The sequence below is a fragment of the Euprymna scolopes genome, chromosome 38, assembly GCF_053919585.1.
Source record: "Euprymna scolopes isolate OS-2025 chromosome 38, ASM5391958v1, whole genome shotgun sequence".
NCBI lineage: Eukaryota > Metazoa > Mollusca > Cephalopoda > Sepiida > Sepiolidae > Euprymna > Euprymna scolopes.
The window spans coordinates 81301276-81323895 of record NC_136519.1 but is presented as its reverse complement, the minus strand read 5'-3'; the positions used below and the strand labels follow the sequence as shown (position 1 = coordinate 81323895).

At 33.6% G+C, this 22620-nt stretch overlaps 1 protein-coding gene and 1 pseudogene across 1 annotated transcript in view; both read left to right on the top strand.

Moving 5' to 3' along the window:
- LOC145263218 (uncharacterized) overlaps window positions 1-22620 on the top strand; it is a 198280-nt gene that overhangs the window by 103402 nt on the left and 72258 nt on the right. Inside the window, exons 23-29 of the mRNA XM_080120302.1 lie at window positions 71-142; window positions 8116-8224; window positions 12665-12790; window positions 15038-15122; window positions 17010-17124; window positions 18304-18350; window positions 22340-22463. Coding sequence (XP_079976428.1) covers window positions 71-142; window positions 8116-8224; window positions 12665-12790; window positions 15038-15122; window positions 17010-17124; window positions 18304-18350; window positions 22340-22463 — 678 coding nt within the window. The remainder of the gene's footprint in view (window positions 1-70; window positions 143-8115; window positions 8225-12664; window positions 12791-15037; window positions 15123-17009; window positions 17125-18303; window positions 18351-22339; window positions 22464-22620) is intronic.
- LOC145263343 (5S ribosomal RNA) lies at window positions 2979-3095 on the top strand (annotated as a pseudogene).

Sequence of the window (22620 nt, the reverse complement as noted above, 5' to 3'; positions counted from 1 at the left end):
TTGCGTCATGATTACAATTCTAGAGCAGTAGAATGAATCAACCCTTTTTTTTTAATTCTGTGTTTTCCAGAACTTTTATCGCACTGCAAGTAACCTCCTTTCGACCAAGCACAAAATAATGTGGGATATTCTTCAGAAAAAGGTAAAAAACGCTTGTTTTCTTGTTTATACATATCACCAATACTTACCCCCTGGTGACCCGGTGTCAGTTTCTAACTATTCTGCCTATATTTCATACTAACTGGCTTTGCAAACTATCACGTCATTTGCTCAGATGCTGGAAACTAGCATTTTATAAGCTTATAGTTTTTTTATTGCATAGACAAGATAAAAACTATATTTATTCATAGAGAATTTGAATTCCTACTAGACTGTTGAGACGATTAATCAGAATCGGGATCATCAATCAGAAACATCGCAACATTTCGGGGTATCGGAATCGATATCAGAATCGGAAAAATTTTGTGTATATTTTCCGATGCCAAAAACGATTCCTTAAAATATCTTTTTTTATTATTTGACTAGTGGGGGCGGGGGCTTTATTTGTAAAATACGCTTAAATATGATATTTTAATTCGTCCAGATTTCGTGCATATATCTATATATATATATATATATATATATATATATATATATATATATATATATATATATAATTATTAACTACCTGCAGACACTAGTAGTTAATCATTTCGGGGATCATTAGTGCAAGGTGTCACGATTAACACCAGTTAATGGATTCGAACCCGGCGACAGAAGCCACCCCTGGCTTCATTAGTAAGGACCTAATCCATTCGGCTACCGTTAACCGCGAGAAATGCAGTTGAATTTGAACATTTTTTTTTTATGCTTTTAATGTCTGTCAGAGTGATCTAATCATTATATGATGATAAACGCAGAAGAGCTAAATTGACTGACTTTAACTGAATGTGCTCAACGGTAAGAAAAGGGGCTGACAATATATATATATATATATATAATTTAAAGGGGGTTAGGGTTAGAGCAATTTTCTAAAGAGCAGAGTGTATTTTAATGTTATAGTAAAAATACTAATTTAATTAAAATACAGGAAAAGAATAATGCTCGTTGTAAAGCCGATGTTTCAAAGCTCAATAGGCAAATACCCTAGAGCTACTTTTATATTTCGTAAGGTGATTGGTAATTTATAATTCAATATTAAAATTAAAAATTTAAAATCTGTTTCATAAGAAGGAGCACAACAAAGCCAATAAATTGTACGATCGTTTTGGAAACGATGTTTTTTTTATTGTGACAGACATTGAGTCAAGGACAATAATTTAGCATATAGTTTTTTATGAAAACAAAGTCTCTTCATCAGCAAAATATTGGGCGGGTTTTTTTTTTTTTATAAAAGACATCATAAATAAACCTAGCATTTAAGTAGTGCAGATGAATCTGGAAACTATTAAAATCTAAGGAAAAATAGTTAATTAATGACGTAGATAATGAAAGCAACATTGGTTAATAATAAAAGTTATTGAAGATTTTATTGTATCTATGAGGGGCTTTAAATTGTTTATCTAATATTTTAAAGAATTCCTTGGTTATCTTTGTCTTCACATAGCCAAACATTGCCAAGGAATTTTTTAAAATATTAGACAAAAACTTTAAAGCCCCTCATAGATACAATAAAATCTTCAATATGAACACGATCAAAGTATCGTACGCAACTATGCCAAACATACATCAAAAGATAATTAGTTCGAACAATAATAAAATCAATAAGATACAAAACACGCATAAAAAAATATAGCAGGCTGTAACTGCAGAAGAAAAAATATACGCCCTCTACAAGGTACATGCAAAATAAAAAATGTAGTTTATAGCTGCAAATTTAAATAAGGTTAACAGCAACCATAGCTCGATCACCCGATCAAACAACCAATATACCAATCAAATACAATCCAACACAGTTCAGACCAATGCCGCCCTCAATCGACCTGGCAATAAATGCATTATAAAAAATGCAATCTACCTCGGCTCCACATCTGGTCTTATCAAACATAGAATTTCAACCCATAAGCACTCTTTTAAAAAACCCTCCCTCAAGAACCAAACCTCTCTATCTAAACATATTTGGCAAATCAATGATAAGAATATTTCATTCAATCTAAAATGGGAAATAGTAGGGTCATATAAACCGTACACCCCGGGAAACAGATCCTGTACTCTTTGCAGATTTGAAACCCTCAAGATTTTGCAATATGACGATACCAAAAACAAAACCACCCTATTAAATTCAAGGGGGGACTACTATTACGGTGCATTCATAAACACTGGTTTACATTTAACAAATATAAACCACCATAGCGCATAAAAACCTTTCTTATTAATAATATATCCTAGATTTTGTAATAGAATATCTTTACTAATAAGATGTAGCTCATCATTATTATTAACTAACTTAACATTATTCTGTATCTTAGTTAAATCTCTATTCTAATTCAACCCTCGTAGGTTACTAATTCTACTAATTCCAACAAATAAATAAATAAAACAATTATAATATTACTTAATTTACTCAATAAAATTATCTTATACTATATGAAAAAAAAAAAAACAGCATAAGGACGAATTATCCCCCTTTTACATTATTATTACACAAAACAAGATTATCTCCCTTCATTTTGAATATTTATATTTTTATTTAAACCTAAATTAAGCGATGATGAAATAAGCTAACCGTTAGGAACTTCCCTTTTGGCGTTTCAATTTGAAATTAAGCATGTATAATCTACAGACTACATCTAAATGAATGAATGAATGAATGAATGAATGAATATATATATATATATATATATATATATATATATATATATATGTATATATATATATATATATATATGTATATATATATATATATATATATATATATATATATATATATATATATATATGTATATATATATATATATATATATGTATATATATATATATATATATATATATATATATATATATATGGCATAATCACGTTGACACACCGGTTCTCGTCAGATCACCGAAGTTAAGCAACGTTGAGCCTGGCTAATACCAGATGGGTGACCATTTGGGAATTCTAGGCGCTGTATGTGCTTATCTCGGCATTGTTTCCAGTCGTCTTGTACCTCAACTTGCCACTGCTTTCAAAGGATGGACCTTTTTAAGGTAATATATATATATATATATATATATATATATATATATATATATATACTTATATTTACCGAAATTCTCTTAATAGCATCTTATTATTCATAATCTAAACCCAGCTTTGTAATTTTATTCTAACGTTTACTCTAATCACAGCTATGTAATTTTATTCTAAGTTTTATTATTAACCAATATTACTTTACTTATCTACATCATTAATTAACTATTTTTCCTTATATTTTAATATTTTTCAGATTCATCTGCACTACTTAAATTCTAGGTTTATTGATGGTGTCTTTTAATTTTAGAAAAAAAACCCACCCAATATTTTGCTGATGAGGAGACTTTGTTTTCATAAAAAACTATATGCTAAAATTATTGTCCTTGATTCAATGTCTGTCACAATAAAAAAACATCATTTCCGAAACGATCGTACAATTTATTGGCTTTGTTGTGCTCCTTCTTATGAAATAGATTTTTAATTTTTAATTTTAATTTTGAATTATTAATTATCAATCACCTTACCATATATATATATATATATATATATATATATATATATATATATATATATATATATATATATATATATATATATTGCAATTTCACCCCAAACAAGGCACAGTGCGACTTTGATGTAGGATGGTACTATTATGAAACAGTCGTGATTTCAAAAGTAAAAAAATAAGTATTTGGGTGCCATCAACTAGAATTGAAACCGAACCATTCAAAGCTGGTAACGTTACCACTGTACTTACCTGACACGCATATGTACTGATTAAAAATTAAAAATTAAAAATGAATGTACAAAATGTATAACGATTTTTTCAATTTTTGACCCGTTAAAAACCATTTTAACCGACTAAAGACCCACAAAAGGATGGTCCATAAAAAATCCAAGCATTTGAGGCCCCTAGCTCCGCTCTGCGACTTTTAGTTTCGGAGGAGATAGAGTTTGAAAATATGGAGACAGACAAACAAACATTTAGTCTTTTATAAATGAAATTTTGTTTAAAACAAAATCTTCCACTATTGGTAGTAATAATAAAATAATAAATATTTATTGATTGTAAACTACCAGATCAGCCCCTACTCACAAGATTGTTTTTACGTTTGGAGAAATATTTACACATTTTACGTGTTTTACGGTAATCGAGGAAAATAACAACTTTATATTTAAATATTTGGAGATTTATTAAGAATTGGAATCGGAATTGATAACTGTATCGGAATCGGGAATCTAGTACGGAGTCTGTAACTGTATCGGAATCAGAAAAATATTGGAATAGTCTTTTCACTACTAGACACTGTCCTCGAGTATCTGAAGTCTCTCTCTACAAGGGTTTGGCACGACGATAATTTTCCTACAAGTAAACCCTGATCAAATATTCAAAATAGTAATCGAAGCCTCTACTTTATCGTTATTTTCATGAAAAGTGTTCGACTGAGCTTCAATATATGGTCCCCCCTCGCCAAACTTTCACAAGAAACACTAGACTAGCTGAAAACATTATCAATAATTTTCCCCACTCTTTATCTGTGCCTAAACCTAAACATAGATTCCATGATTAAAGCTTCTTCCTTAGAACTGCACGCCTGTGGAATTGTCTTCCGTTTTCCTGCTTTCCAGCTGTCTATAATATGGTTGTCTCCAAGTCCAACGTGAACAAGTTTCTGATGAGCCGTTCCACTTAAGTTAACAAATTTACCGAACTTCCATTACTATCGATTACTATATTGTCCTTTTGACTACTCTACACTCTTTAACCCTTATCCTTGAGTGGCCTATCGGCCTTGATAAGTGGTGACGTTTATGTAAAAAAAAGCCCAAATAAGATCGTTTCAGTTTGGCTACATACTAATTTATTCAATAAATGTTGCACTTTTTCCAAGTGCTGCAACGTTGTCGTTACATGTTGACCCGCACGTTGTATGCATAGACAGTCGTAAATAAACATAAAAAGGAAAAAAATTCGACTCAGTGTTGTTGTGTAAATGACGGACAACGCTGGAAAAATATCTGGATCAAATATTGCATACACGCAATATTTGATCCAGGAAAACCCAAATGCAAATCGAATTGCATCTGGATTGTTTCAAGATACGTCGATGGTCATGGAATGATTTAAATTCGTATGTCGAGGTATTAGTGTATGCTAAATTTATTCATGTCAGTTGTATTAGACGCTGAATTCACATTGGATCTATTATTTTTAGACAAAAAATGGAAAATGTGTATAGTGATAAAGACGCAATTACGACAGCAAATATTGAAATGATATAGTTTTTATATTCTGTAGATACGTTTGGAGTTTGTTACGAGAACTGTTCCAATATTATTGGCATTACGTGAGGGTATTCTTCCTAAATTTGGACGATTCTATTTATAACCATGTGTGGTAAGAACGAACCAATCGAATGCTAAATGAGTTTTATAAAGCAACTGAAGCTTGTGGTATTATCCAGAATTCTTATTCGTGTTAAAACGAGAAGACCACTTGGTAATGGACAACGCGGGAAAAATATCGGATATATTGCATATACACGCAATATTTGATCCAGGAAAACCCAGATGCAAATCGGATTGTTGGTGATGTCGTCAACCCTCCATTCCAATCGAAGAATCGACATGAAACAATAAGAGACAATGTTTTACTCTGCATTAAAATTACTAAAAGTACCAAAATCATAATACAATAGAAGAAAAACATCAAAATAAGTGAATAGTAATTCCAATCGACGAAATTTTAAATATAAATATAAGTCAAAACAAAGACAATCAGACAGAAGAAAGAAAGAGAGAGAGAGAGAGAGAGAGAAAGAGAGAGAGAGAGAAGATCGCCGACACATTTATGCCACATCGACCGCCAAACACTGTTCCCCATACCGGCCTAACTCTCTCTTGTCATACTTCACTGTAATGTAAATAAAACTATGTTGATTTGACGAGTTTAAAAAATCACGGCTATTCAGCGTCTACGCATTTGTTAAAAAGTTTGAATATAATTTATATAAACGACAATATTACATCAGCTTTTATTCACGGTACTTTCCAACAACGAATTTCGTCTTGCTTTAAAGGTATTTTACTTACCATGTTGTTGACAAAACTCTGCCATGTCGAATACGTGCCTTTTCTCCTCCAGCGTCGACACGTCTGGTTGCACTATCGCCACGCGGGTCTCAAATCTCTCGCGCCAAGCCATCTTCACCTTGTCCCGCTACAAAGATTTTTAAAATTTATCTGTTTTTCTTTCTGCAGCTACGTCTGCAGCTTGCACCACGTCCGGCTATGCTTTTTCCCCAATTGTATCTTCTTTCAAAAGTTTCTCTCGCACTGACTTATGCTTCCAAATGCTTTGATTGCCCATTTGTTTTTGTTTTTTCTCCGTTTTCCCCCCTTCTCTTCGTCCGCTGTGACGTCACCTCACACCGCCTTACTCATTTGCATTTGTAAGATGCCGCTAATGATGATGCACACACGCCAGAAACTCTGTTATAGTAAAAGCCCCCAAACCTTACTAAATAATAGACAACTGTGATTTCAGTCGGACAGCCTATTAGTATATGTTTGGCAGTGAGTAGTTTATTGCAGTTAAGTAAAGACGTGTGAAACTGTTAAATATGTATTCGTGATTTTGACTTTTCTTAATACTGTTGTCTTCAGTTCTAAAGTATTGTATAAATTGATGTTGCAAACATAGCCCATATTTATATTAATTTATTTGTTGCGGACTATTATTCTCAGCTTTATTAGTTGTTGTTTCACGACGTTTCGGCCAACTATTCCTCTGACCTTCGTCAGGATGAGAATTGTCTGAAAATAGTGGTTTCAATCCTACCCAAAGCCGGTCAGAGGCTTACTTGCCCCAAAACGTGGTGGGACGACAACAACTACGGATGGCAGTGATTGTTGAGAATACAGTTAGGAGATTCGAAGTTTCAACCGTCGCGGTTGCCACCTGACGAAGCCCAAAATTTTTGGCCGAAACGTCGTGAAAAAACAACTAATAAAGATGAGGATAATAGTCCGCAATAAATAAATTAATATAAATAATACTCATCTCAATAATGAATTTCAATTAACATAGCCCATATTGTTTGTGTGTGTGTGTTTTGTTTTCATCTGGCATATCATCTTAACTTTATTTTCTAGAATTAGTAAGGCTATAAACGTTTGCAATGATATTTTAGTAGATTTAATTAAATTATTGATGCAAGGATGCCGACATATGTAAACGGGCAAGTAGTTGTAAGTTAGTATCTTATTAATGTATTCTGACAAAGGTAGGTAAATAGACGCAAGTTACGAGTATATTAACAATGCCGATAGCCATTAGTCGCATGCTCTCGTGTAATGAATGAATGCGTGAATGTAGGATTGACATGAAATTCTTAAAGATAAACTAAAATGGCCGAAAAATAAGCTAGAATGACTTAAATAAATAAAAAGTAAATGACTTAGAATGACTTTAATGAACTTAAGGATGAATTGAATGACATTAAGAATGACTTGAATGCTTAAAAAATAACTGGAATCTTTCAAAAACAAATTGAATGATCTGGAGAATGACTTGAATGGCTTTGAGACTGACTGATTGTTAAGTGGGTGATCATTTTACATTAAATTAGTACAGAAAAGTAATCCTCCAATTTATATCACAATAAGTACAGCATGTAGTAAGAACCGATACTACACTTTGATCTTGATATTTAATTATTCCGTTTAAAGAAAAAAATTACAATTTGATCCGGGCCAAAAGGCCAAGAAAAGCTTAAAAAGCTAAGAACAGCATCTATTAACAACAGACCTTTGATTTTAACCAAAAAGGCCAAGCACAAAAGTGTTACGGACAGACCGACCGACCGACCGACCGACCGACCGACCGAGTGACTTATAGAGTCGCTTGCACGCGACTAATAAGATTTGATTTATTTCTCTTTCTTTCTTTATTTCTTTAGGAGAATGGCGTTCCAAAATTAATGAAAATTATTGGCGACTTTGGAAACTCGATCGTAAATAATTTGGACAATGCAAATGATGAACCAATATTCCAAACACAAAACATGGGTGAGAAATATGCCTTGCCTACATTTTTCTACTAACGGAATTTTACAATTTAAAATAATATATCTTTTTTTTTAAATGTTATTTAAATTCTTTTAAATATTTCTGAAAATATTCAAGGCACGAGGATAATTTATTAAAAAGCCGAGGGAATAAAAATCTCTTTCACAAAAGAAAATTTGTAGGATGGCCATATAAAGTATCTATAGTGAATTTCCAGAATAGCCAAAACAAAAAAAGGTATTAAAAAATAAATACACAACAAATAAATGTTACAAAAGGCAAGATAAGTTACTATTCTACCTGCCTGGATAAGTTTTTTTTTTTTTTGTATTTTAACTTATTTTAAAGTGTTTTAACTTAAGAATAAAGGCAGAGTAACACCTGTCGAATGAGAACGAAAAACAAAATGTTTGGTCTCTTTAGACCAGATTTGAGCCTCAATAATCGCTAAAAAATCGAAAATTCAAAAATTCTGATAGAACATTACATTTTTGCATGATTTCTGACATTTATTGGATAGGTTTCTGTCAGTGTTTTGTTTAATTTTCGATTTTGGAGCGATTATCGGGGCTCTAATTGAACTATCATTTGTTCCTACTTTATTTTTGACCTATTTGGTCTTGCTTAACCTAACACTATATTTTCCTGTTCGTCTTTCGTGAGAACTCGTTTATTTCCCAAACATTGTGTCAGTTCGATTTGCACTTAGTTCGACCTTTGTCAAGATTAACACTAGCTAATGTAACCGCTATCGCACAGATGGTGTAACATTACTTGACTTACATGCTTACTACAGAAAGGTTCTTCACATGCTTCAGAACAAAATTCTGCCACAGATCACAGTCTTGGTGCAAGCTCACAACTGTCACTAGTGGTATACCAGTCGTAAAACTTCATTACATAAAAGATCATCGTTAAAATTTTGATTCTGCACAAGTACCATGAATTGTTATTCATAGAAAATTTGTTTTGTTCTAGATTCATAATATGTTCGGTTATTTATTATTTTTTTTTTAATTGTAAAAGAATAATTTTCCAATAGCTTATTTCTTCATTTTCATATTCTCAACCTATATACTCAACGATTTTTAATTTACAGACTTGAAATTTGGTATATAGGGTATTCAGACATGTAGAAGAATTTTAATCAGTTATAATCCGGTAAAAAGGGCTGCTAAGGGGTCATAATTGAAAAATTGATACGTGCGGAGTCATTGGATGTTTATCTGTTTGTCAATTGTTTCACGAATGCGCATGCGTGAATCGTTCATATGACAGGTTACTTATGTTAATAAGTAGGTTTGAAAATAATTTTTAAAGATCGTGTCAAGCTGGTCTAATGGTTATCGCACTTAAGTCACCATCTTCAGGTTTTAGTTTCGATCTCGGCTCGATTATTTTATTTCTACTTTCAACAAGTGAACTGTTCAGAAAAATATAATACTCGTATACACATGTCGTAGTTTCTTTCTGTATTTTTTTAAATTTTATTTATTACTTTTTAAAATGAATTTAACATTACGGTATTTCTGTATGAATAAATAAGTATTCTGCATTAATTAAATATAATATTTCTGCGTATTTTACGACCCGGCAAATAACAAATAAAAAGTTGCATGGGTTTAGATGGACATTTTAAAAAAAGCAAAAAGGAAAAGATTAATCTATAATATAAATCTCACCTGTCTGTTTAAATTTATGTATGTATGTATGTATGTATGTATGTATGTATGTATGTATATTTAAAAAAAAAGTAAGCGTCTTTAATTTATGTCGGTGGACTGAGTTTACATTTTGACTGTCCGTCGCTGAGTTTATTTGTGAAAAAATGTGTGAATTTGTTTATATCATCGTCAGTTACTATTCCAAAAGTGTCTGCCTCAACAAAACTTTTTATTTAAAAAAAAAAGAAGCGGGAGACCAGTACCCGAATTAAGCTGGTCTGCAGTTTGACTTGTTGCTGGCTATCTTGCTCTTGCTTGTTGCTGGATGTCAACATTTTGAACCGAGAGAGAGATTTAGCTGTCGTACAAAGCTAAAATTCTGTAACATCATCTTTGTATAGATACTCCCTCAGGTATTTGTCTATTATAAAAAAAAAGAAAAAAAGTCCTGTGGCGATAAAAAAGCTGTGACGTGTGTACGCCTGTAATGCTGGATGCATGTAACAATTATTCTGCCATCATTATTTGTATCTATGTATGTGTATGTATATTTATATATGTATGTGTGTGTATATTTATATATGTACATGTGAGTTTATATGTATTTATATCTATGTGTAATATGTATGTATATGTGTCTATGTGTATATATGTTTGTGTGTGTACATATATACATTTATAAATGTTTGTATGCATGTATGTGTGTATATGCATGTATGTGTATGTATGCAAGTGTGTATGTATATGTATTTGTATGTGTGCATGTATGTGTGTATCTGTATTAATGCATATATATGGATGTGTATGTATATGTAGGTAAGTGCATGTATATATATATGTGCATATGTGTACTATATGTATGTGTACGTATATGTGTGTATGTATTTGTATATGTGGATGTATATGTATGAATGTGGGTATGTATATGTATGTTTGTGTATTATGCATTGTGTATGTACATGGGTATATATGAGCGTATGCTTATAGACATGTATGTATGTATGTATGCATGTATACATTTATATGTATGTATACCAATGACCGTCTTGTTTATGCTTGCATGTGTGTGTATGTATATGTATGTGTGCGTATTGTGTATGTACGCATGTATATGTGTGTGTGAGTGTATATATATGTATGTATAACAATGACCGTCTTTAGTGTCATGTCTGCTTGAGCATGTGAATTCGCTGGCAGGACTATATGTCATTTTTCGGGCTCATGAACTTTCAGTGTCTGAGGGAGTGGCACTCGTCTGACAAGACGTTGCAATCATCATGTATGTATGTATGTATGTATGTATGTATGTATGTATGCTTAAAACTTTCGACGAAGGCGACAGATTTCCACGAGATAGGTATCGTTTTGAAGCTCGACCCTTCGAACGACAAATATCGAAAAATTGGCTAAAAACAATAATTATTTAACCGTCAACTGGGCACTTTTTTACAGGGAGGGGTTGCTTTTTCCCTGTTATTTTCCAAAGTCATCCCCTCGTTTCGATTGACTAGCCTTAATTTAAACCATCACCCTTCCGGTTTGGCGATGGACACAACAGCAAAGACGTCACTTTTTTTGTCGCGTCCTTTTCCCCCTTAGCGGTACAGGTTCGAGCCTGCCTGCCTGCCTACTACCAAATTTTTAATTTTTAATTTTTTGTTCAACACACACTTCCAAACAACCGGGCAACGCCGGGAACTCATGCTAGTATATAATAAATAGCTTTTAAGTTTCCTTTTTTTTTGTTATATTTGAAAAAGCGAAAAATATAGAATATTACTAGAAAAATAAATTCTCACAATTCCTGACTGTTCTTTGTCTAATGACTTTTGAATCATTAAGATTTTTTTTTTGTCTAGTAGCATTAACTATTAACAAGCAGAATCTGTGAAAATTCCCCAGCGGCATCTTTTAATAGTAATATATTGATGCTGGGAATACTGTGGCCGTTCAGCATGAATAGAGACCCTGCGATATTATTATAGTCCTTTTCATTAAAACTGCAAAAGTTTGTATCTAAGTAATCTGGTTAATGTAGTGTCAGAATATATCTGGTTATCCCGGTTTATTTCCAATATTCTTATGGGAGTCTGTGATATATTTTCGTTGTATGGATTCCCGGCGTGAACGAGAACCCCACGATATCATGAGACAATAGTTAGACATAACAAATACTACCCATGGAGCTTAGCCAGAAGCCCAAGAAGGTATATTTAAGGTTCACGTATCGCCCCAAAGCGATATTACTCTTTTTTTTTTTTTTACATTGTGTCTTCGGTGATCGGGAGATCCTATTTATCAACAGGGGGTAGAAAGGTGATAATGTACTACGAACGTTAAATTAGCGTGCCTATATACTAATTTAACGTTCGTAGTAAGTTATCACCTTCTATCCCCCTTTTTAATAAATAGGTTTAATTGATCGAATAATTTATAATCCGGAAACCGTGCCACACATACGTACATACGTACGTTAAAGATACTACGGTATATAGATTTTTTTTTTATTGAAATTGAACCATTAAATTTTTAAGTAATGACTTTTGAACCATTCAATTTTTATGTAATGACTTTTGAACCATTCAATTTTTATGTAATGACTTTGGAGCCATTAATTTTTGTCTGACTTTTGAACCGTTATTTTTTCCTCATGATTTCTGAATTATCCATTGTTTTTATATAACAACCTTTGAACCAGTGTTTTTTAATTTAATGCATTTTGGGCCATTAATTTTATTTTGACTAATCATTTTTAAACCTTTACCTTTTCCTTTAGTTGTTCAGATTGGATTAACGAAGTCAAAGAACATTATTTTTCCAAAACCTTATTCCAAAATAGACTCTCTCGGGGGCAAAAATAATGTTTTAATTCCTGAAAAGACAGTGGAATCGTTTTTACCAGGTAAATATCTTAAAAATAAAATTATTTTTTACGAATTTAACAAAAAAAAAAAAAAAAAAATGCTAAAGACAAGGATTTTAACTACGTCTTTGATAGAAATCTGTATATTTATTTGAAGAAGAAATTTGTGCGCTGTTTTAAAACAAATGGTTGTAGACGCTTGTACAGTATATTTGTGTTATACCGGCCTTCCTTGAACAGAGTAATTTACACCGATTAGCACTATAAACAGCGCTAGTAATTCCAACACCGGTGAGAGAGATGCGACTGCACTTCAACTACTAGCCGAATGCCCAGCAGATATACACGCTTTCCTATCTTTGTACATTATTGTTAATACACTTGTTCCTTAACCGAACCTCGGCTTGATTGTTCTTGTTTTCACTGTTGTTCCACGACACGACAATTAGAATTTCGGAAAAATGTAAGAACTGTCTTTAATTAGTTTCCAGACTTTTTCCGTATAGGCACTTTTATTGATATTACACACATGAAACTCTAGTCCCTTTCGAAGTAATCTCCTCCGGCTGCGATGCACTTGTTGTGTCGTTCCAAAGTCCCCATAGAAGTCCTCTTGTGTAAGCGTGTCAATGACCCTCGTCAGAGCCTCTTTCATCTCCTTAATTGTCTCATAACGACAGTCTCTAAGGTTCCCCTTGAGCTTAGGGAATAACCAAAAGTCACATGGAGAAAGGTCTGTACTATAAGGACGATAAGGAACTATCTTGATACCCGTCTTGGTCAAATAGTCTGTGACAACGATGGAGTTGTGGGCTGGTGCGTTCATGCAAATCCTCTTCATCTTCAGTTCCTCGTGAATAATTGTAAACACAGTTCCCACACTGACATCAAACTGTACACTTATTGTCTCTATAGAAACACGACGATCTTTATCCATTGAAGTTTTATTTGGCCAATCAACTTTTTTTTTACTTCCTTACTCCTCCCTCACCTTTCATCATCCCTCACAGACTCCCTGTTTTCCTTAAATTTCTTATGCCACTCAAAAACTGATGCTCGATTCATGCAAGATGGTCCAAAAACAGTCCGAAGCATTCCATACGTTTTTGTAGCATTTTTGCCAAAGTTTAAAGCAGAATTTTATTGGAAATCGTCCTTCTAAATTGTTCTCACGTCTAGATTGCATTTTTTTAAAATTCGCCAGCTGTGACAATAAAACTTTAGTAGGGTGTATTCCAGTTCTTTCTGTAGCTGTTCATTCGAACCTGAAATCATAGCAATTGGTTAATCGTCTCGTAAGATAAGGAGCAATAGCATACTGAATTTTCAAAAGTCTATGACAATTTTAAATGCCTGTACGAAAGATGGTTCAAATTTTTGTGATTTTTGGTTCAAATGAACAGCAGAAATTGGAATACATCGTAATAAAGCCTGATTGTCACAGCCGGTGGATTTCAAAAATGCAATCTAGACATGATAACAATTTAGAAGAACGATATGCAATAAAATTCAGTTTTAAACTTGAAAAAAAAATGCTATAGAAACGTATAGAATTCATCAAACTGCTCTTAGACAATCTTGCATGCATCGAGCATCAGTTTTTGAGTGGCATAAGAGATTCAAGGAAAGCAGGGAGTCTGAGGGATTATGAGAGGTTTGGGACGAATAAGGAAGTCGTAACACCAGAGTTGATTGGCCAAATAAAGAATTTCATGGATAAGGACCGCCGTGTGTATATAGAAACAATAAGTGCGCAGTTTGATGTCGGTGTGGACAATGTAAACGAGGAACTGAAGATGTGGAAGATTTGCGCGACGTTTGTCCCATCTTTGTCACAGACTATTTGACCAAGATGGGCATGAAGACAGTTCCTCACCCTCCCTACAGTCCAAACCTTTTTCCCCTGTGACTTTTGGTTATTTCCTCAGCTCAAGGAAAACCTTAGAGGCTGTCGCTAATGAGACAAGTGAGGAGATGAAAGAGGCTATGACGAGGGTCATTGGCATGCTCACACAAGAGGACTTCCCGAAGTTGTTGAAACGGTACAACAAGTGCATTGCAGTCGGAGGAGATTACTTCGTAGGGGACCAGAGTTTCATGTGTGTGCTATCAATAAAAGTGTCCATACGAAAAAATGTCCGGAAACTTATTGAAGGCACTTTCTGCATGATAAATATTTTTCTTTATTTTTGTTTTTCTTGGGGTGGGGTGTTATTGACTAGCATCATAATTATTTATTTTTCTTTTACTGATTTCATAAAAATGAAAACAAATCTTTTATTTCAGTTAACGAAACGATCGGCTACACTGTGATACATTACAAGAACTTGGACAATCTTTTGGCGCAAGATCCAGATTCTGGGACAACAAAGTAAGTATGTTTCGCATGTTGACGTTGGAGGTGCTAGTTTTACTGTTTATATTCAACAAATTAAGTCACGTCAAATGTACGAGTAGGCACGATAACTTCTCTATGCCCGTGTGATATTTAGGCACGACAAATTAAGTCACAGCAAATTTAAGCACGCTAAATTTAGACACGACGAATTAAGGCACGACAAATTAGGCATCACAAAGTGCTCCCACTGTTTATTTTGTGGATGTTTTTTTTTTTTGCTATAAGGTTGGTGCAAAAACAATATCGTTTTCTCACATATGTTACATTTATATATGATTTCTGAATTAATTTAGTGATATAAATAGCTATATAGCTATTATGTTATATATCATTTTGAAGCGCGTTTTTTGCTCTATCGAATCGTGGGATTCGTTACCGTTCTCAATCTCTTCGTTGATTTTTTTTTGCAGGCTTTTCGATAGCATGGACAAAATTCAAATAGGCACGATTTTCTTGTTCCAGTTCAAACTAAGACGAAAAGTTGGCGAGACAGCTCGTGATATCAATGATGCGTTTGGCACAGAGACCACTAACGAATGTGTGGCACAAAGGTGGTTCAAGAAATTTCATAATGGCGACGAGATCCTCGAAGATGAAGACGGTCGCGGCCAGCCGACAGCGGTTGATAACGAACATTTAAAAGCCTTAAGTGAACATTTGAAAGCCTTCATTGATCCTCGCGAAACCACACGAGAAGTTGCTGTTGAACTCGAGGTCAACCACTCTACAGTTGTTCGCCATTTAAAGCAAATGGGAAAGTCCCAAAAAGTTGGATAAATGGATGCTGCATGAATTGAAGGATAATCAAAAAAAAAATCGTCGTTTTGAGAGGTCTTCTACGCTCCTTCTGCGCAACAAAAACGACCCATTTCTCGAGTGAATTCTAACATGTGATGAGAAGTGAACACCCTACGATAACCGGCGACGTTCGGCGCATAAGTTGGATGCCAGAAAAGCTCCACAACACTTCTTGAAGCAGAAATTGCACCAAAAAACGGTTATGGTGACTGTTTTCTGGTCTGCGGCTGGTCTCATTCCTCACAGCTTCTTGAATCTGGGCGAAAGAATTACGGCGGAGTACTGGCGACAAATTGACAAAATGCATCAGAAGCTCCGAGATTGGTCAATATGAAGGGACCAATTCTCCTCCATGACAACGCTCGCCTGCATGTTGCTTAACTGACCCTGCAGAAGTTGAACGAATTGGGCTACGAGACTCTGCCTCATCCGCCATATTAACTGGACCTCTAGCCCACCGATTATCACTTTTTCAAGCATCTCGACAACTTCCTTCACAAAAAAATGTTTAAAGCCGAGATGATGCTGAATCGGCCTTCAATGACTTCATCGCTTCCAGAACTCCGGATTTCTATGCTAATCGAATAAATAAACTTATTTCTCGTTTGCAAAAATCTGTGGTTCCTATTTTGATTAATAAAGTTTATTATGAAAGGAGTTATGATCTTTTGAAGTTGAACGTCAAAAACGACATTATTTTTGCATCAACGTAATAAAAGTTTTTGTAAAATGTAAACAGTTTTATTTTTAATTTTCAGGTTCAATATATATATATATATATATATATATATATATATATATATATATATATTAGGTAAAATACATAAAATAAAGAATTAGGAATAAAATTTATCTATAACTTGTACAAATCATCATAAAAATGAGAAAGAGAAAAAGAAGAAAAGGAAACCTTTTTAGGCCATGACATTTCGAAGGGTAATGCTTCTTATCAGAAGAGAAGAAGAGCCAGAATTATACGAAGTGTAAATATTGATAAAAAACCTGGCATTTAGATAAAAAATGAGAGTGGCGAAATAAGATAATTAACGTTTCTCTTTATAGAGGCAACACCATGACGAAAGAAAAGCTTAACTCCGATGTACTCGCTGTCACTTTGACAAACGAATTGCCTGCGATTCTGAACCCACCGATTGAAATTACTTTCCAACACATCCAGGTGAGACAATAATATGCGTGTATAAAATGTGACCCGTCGGGTCATCCATTGAGTTCAATTTAAATTGTTTGGACGAGAAAAAAAAAGCGAGTTTGCAAAGTTAAATTAAATATTGAAAAAAAAAAAAATGAAATAAAAGGACAAAATCTCTAATTACTCATATATATATATATATATATATATATATATATATATATATATATATATATATATATATATATATATATATTTATGAAATTGTTTAAGTTATAACGGATAGAAATTGTTTAAGTTATAACGGATGAAATTGTTTAAGTTATAACGGATAGAAAAAAGAGGAAGAAAGAGAGAAGGAAGGGATATAATTGTTTAAGTTATAACGGATAGAAAAAAGAGGAAGAAAGAGAGAAGGAAGGGATATATATATATATATATATATATATATATATATATACATATATATATCCCTTCCTTCTCTCTTTCTTCCTCTTTTTTCTATCCGTTATAACTTAAACAATTTCATGCACACAGCAATAGGTTTATTTGTTCGTAACTAATGAGTCACCACTTTTCAAGGCCAAATGCCACTCAAGGATATGGGCTAATGAGATGGAATTATTGTCAATTGAAAGATGAAAGGGTTTACAAAGCTTCTGTCTATTACCCTTACCCTCTCTCACTGCGTATGGTTTGACCCCAGCTCTCTTTTTTATACAGTGTATATACGGTGGAGAGTCATTCCTATAATAGAAAAATGATCATAAAAAGATAAAGAGCAGAGAAAAGAAAATTGTCCAATTGTGAATATTCAATGTAGTTGTTGTAAGCAAAATTTAGCACTATCAATCCAGTCAGAGAATCTGTGAGTTCTTAAGAATTTCAATTAAAGAAAATAATAGTATTAATCTAATCAGAGACAGCAGGGGATAGTTCCCTCCTTATGTCAAGATGAAAATCTATAACAAAAATCCAGTGATCCAGTATATTTTATATAGCGATTCTGATATCTGATCGGTTCGTTCTTATTACCCCTGGCTATAAATATAATCGTCCAAATCTGTATATTATGTTAAAATATTACAACAGTCTCTCACTTCTCTCTGTATATATCTCTGTTTAGTCAGTCAAATGTAATAATAGTTAAAAAAAAAAATTTTTTAATTAAATGCATTTTTTTTCCATATTTTCAAAATGTTGCAGAAAAAGATGGTGAAACCAATGTGCAGTTTTTGGGATTTCCATTCCAAGTGAGTTATTTTTCTTTTTAATTTAATTTTTTAACGTTTGTTTTTTTTTTACGTTTAAGATGTATCAGGAATAAAAAAGCGTATGGAAGCAAAGAAAGTATATCGAATCTATATATTGTATTTCTCTTTGTCTGTCTGTCTGTCTGTCTGTCCATTTCATTGTTTTTAGAAACTACTGGTACGATCTGGCTGTAAATTTGTATAGACCTTTGTTGTGATATGGTGCAGCAAACTAAGTACTCTGGTATCCGTTCGATGCAGACTTACGGATTAATAGTAATTACTTAGGACAATGCCACATTTACTCTAGAAGTTTTCTCGGAAACTACTGGGACGATCTAGTTGAAATTTTGTATGAGATTTTGTTATATGAGGAGCAGCAAACTAAATATTATGACATTGGTTCGATACAAAGTTAGGAATTAATAGAGATGATTATTTATTGCAAATATAAGTACAAATTTAAGCATATTTCTAAATCAACAGGTTATAACTTTTCGGGTTTTTAACGGAACAAAAAGTTTAGTTTGTTATATATATATATATATATATATATATATATATATATATATATATATATATATATATATATATACGAGCAAACAGTTAATAAAACATGTTAAAAAAACACTTTGAAATGAGTTAAAAACATATGTAATCTGAAAAGGAAACACTAGATAAGTGGATAGTCCTTAATCCGCGGAGTTTCGAAGAAATACTTTCCTTCTCATCAGAGGGTAGGAATTAGCAAAATGCGGGATCGGATTTTGCATGCAAAAGTATTTGATGAAACAAGTAAGTCAAAGATCTTACTGTAAAACAAAAAAAAGTGAAACAGAGGGAATATAGTGAAGAAAAAGGTGATTACGCATGAATGGATAGTCTGGTGGAAGATAAATAATCCAGTGACGTATTATAAGCTCTATTTTCTATTTGGTTTTATCGAGCTTTTACATCTGGCTGAGATAACTTTATAAATATTAATTCTTTAATATTTATAATATACTTAAATTTTACCATCTGGTAAATTTAATTGTAATTTTTATTATATATATATATATATATATATATATATATATATATATATATATATATATATATATATATATATATATATAATTTCATGATTTCTTGGGGATACAAAACTTTATTAAGGCAATTATGAAGGGAAGACGTATTCCTTCGGAATTCATTTTATATAAAAAAAAACACCAAGGAGGAAAGGAAAATGGATAGCGACTAAAAATAAAAGTAGGAAAGTAAAGGGGAAAAATCCAAACGAATCAATTGACATGTTTCGCCCTCGCTCATCAAAATTGTAATCGAGGGTTTTTTTTTTTTTTTTTAGTAATTTGTTTTCCTTAATTATGAAATCTATAAATCGATACTCTATGGCTGGCTGAGATAGCATCCGTACATTCATATCTGATTTACCTCTGCACTCCATGTTTAAAAAGGAAGTGTCCTCTATAGTATCAGATCTGACCGAATGGTTAATTGTAGGCATAGACCAATTCATACCATCTAAAAAATTCCAACAAAAACCTAACAGCCAGCCATGGTTCTCCCCAGAATGTGCTGCTGCTATCGCGCACAGAAATCACTTTTTCCATAGCTACCAACGTAATAGATGCACTGAGACTAAAGCTGCTTTCAGGTCTGCCAGCAACCACTGTAAAAGAGTAATAAAAAATGCAAGAGAGCTATATGCCCAGTCTGTTAAATCCAAGGTAGCTGATCAGCGGCTTGGATCCCACCAGTTTTGGCAAATAACAAATAGGATCCTGAATAGAAGTGTGCGTTCTATACCAACCATTATCAATGGACCAGAGGTCATCTCGTCAGCGTCAGACAAGGCCAAACTATTTGCAAAGAACTTTGCAGCTAATTCTACCCTATGCGACGAAGGCCATCAACTCCCCATATTTCCTCCTATAACACAGAACAAGCTAGGTAACATACAAATATCCGTGCATGAGGTCGCCAAGCTAATAAAAAACCTAGATTCCAGTAAAGCAACTGGCCCTGATGGCATCCCAATTATAGTATTAAAAAAGCTTCAACCAGAACTTGCTCCCATACTTACGAAACTATTTAAGCGCTGCCTTAAGGAGAAGTGCTTTCCGACCCCCTGGAATACCTCATCAGTTTGCCCTGTATTTAAGAATTCAGGTGATAAGTCATCTCCCTCTCAGTACAGACCAATAAGTCTCCTGTGTGTTATGAGTAAGTTGCTGGAATCCATATTAAATAGAGAAATAGTCAACCACCTCAGCAGGAATAACCTTCTTAGTGACACACAATATGGTTTCCGCTCTGCAAGATCTACCGCAGATGTGCTGACGGTTATATTCCACAGGATTAGTGAATCTCTTGACAAAGGCTTCCTTTCTAGGGCAATTGCTCTTGACATATTAAAGGCCTTCGACAAGGTATGGCATAAGGGTCTACTTCACAAGATTTCCAGCTACGGTATAACTGGAAATGTTTTCTCGATCATTAAATCATTTCTCTCCGATAGGTTCATAAGAGTAGTGGTAGATGGACAAAAATCAGAGGCCTGCAATATAAATGCTGGAGTCCCTCAGGGGTCAATCCTGGGCCCAACTCTCTTCCTGATCTACATCAATGACCTCCCTAAACACATGCTTAAATCATTCGTTGACATCTATGCTAATGACACGACCATCTACGGCAACACATCAAAGGCTGTAAATGACAAAGTTCTCTCGGATTCTCTCTCCTCTGATCTCGAGCGCGTGGTTCAGTGGGGGAAGATGTGGCTGGTTACCTTTAATGCATCCCAAACAAACTCCTATCCTTACATCATCAACGCTCTGATCCCCATCTGGCATCAATTGTGATGGATGGCTCTCGTCTGGGTGAGGCCTCGTGTTTTGACAAGCTTCTGGGTTTGACCTTTACTCCTGATCTGAAATGGAACACGCACATCAAGTCTGTTGCCAAGGTCGCTGGAAAGATGGTGGGATCCTTCTACCGCTCCAGAAGATATCTCACTACTGATGCAATTCTCTATCTATATAAAAGCCAAGCACGTCCAAGGATGGAATACTGTTGCCATATCTGGGCAGGAGCGGCCAAAAACAGCCTATCATGCCTTGACAGAGTAAAAAATAAACTTCGTGGCTTAGTGGGGGATGCCCTTTTCTCTACCCTGCAACCTTTCTCCCACAGAAGAGACGTTGCGAGCCTATCCTTGTTTTATCGTTATTTCCATGGCAGGTGCTCGTCTGAACTCCAATCTCTGGTCCCCCCTCTCGCTAATCTTTCACGAAAAACATCCGTCTAGCTGAATTCACTGTGAAAAATTTCCCCCACTCTATATCTGTGCCTAAATCAAAACGCGGATTCCATGAACAAAGCTTCTTTCTTAGAACTGCACGCCTGTGGAACTCTGCTCCGTCTGCCTGCTTCCCTCCGGACTACAACTTGGATGTCTTCAAGTCCAATGTTAACAAATTCCTAATGAACCACCCCCTTAATTAAACACTTCATCAAATCTCCACACTAACGTAATGTACTTGCAATAACCCTTATCCCTGAGTGGCTTCCAGGTCTTGATAAGTGGTGATCACTGTGTAAAAAAAAAAAAATAAAATAAAAATAAAAGAGACGGGAGCAACAGCAATCCCCCTAGGTCTTTTTTTTTAAATATAAAATGAATTCCGAATGAATACGTCTTCCCATTATGATGCCTTAATATATATATATATATATATATATATATATATATATATATATGTATATATATATATATATATATATGTATATATATATATATATAACAATTTAGGAAAAGATTTCTAAATATTTTTATTTGTATGTGAAATTGGCAAAGAAAGATACAATATTTTTTGTTATTACAGTGTTTGCATGTCAATGTGAAATATTTTTGGCACTAAATAAAAATTATAAGTTTTTTTTTTAATCAACGAGAGAAGTTAATTTCACTTTTGTACTTTTTACAGTGTCAGTCGAATTGGAAGCTGGTCTGCTAATGGATGTAAAGCACAATATACTGATGAAGAATCAACCATTTGTGCCTGTAATCATCTTACAAATTTTGCAGTGTTGATGCACCCTAAGGAAAATGTAAGTATAATGTAGATTTGTATCTTCTATCTATCTATCTATCTATATATATATATATATATATATATATATATATATATATATATATATATATATATATATATATATATATATCCATCTATCTATCTATCTATCTATCTATCCATCTATCTATCTA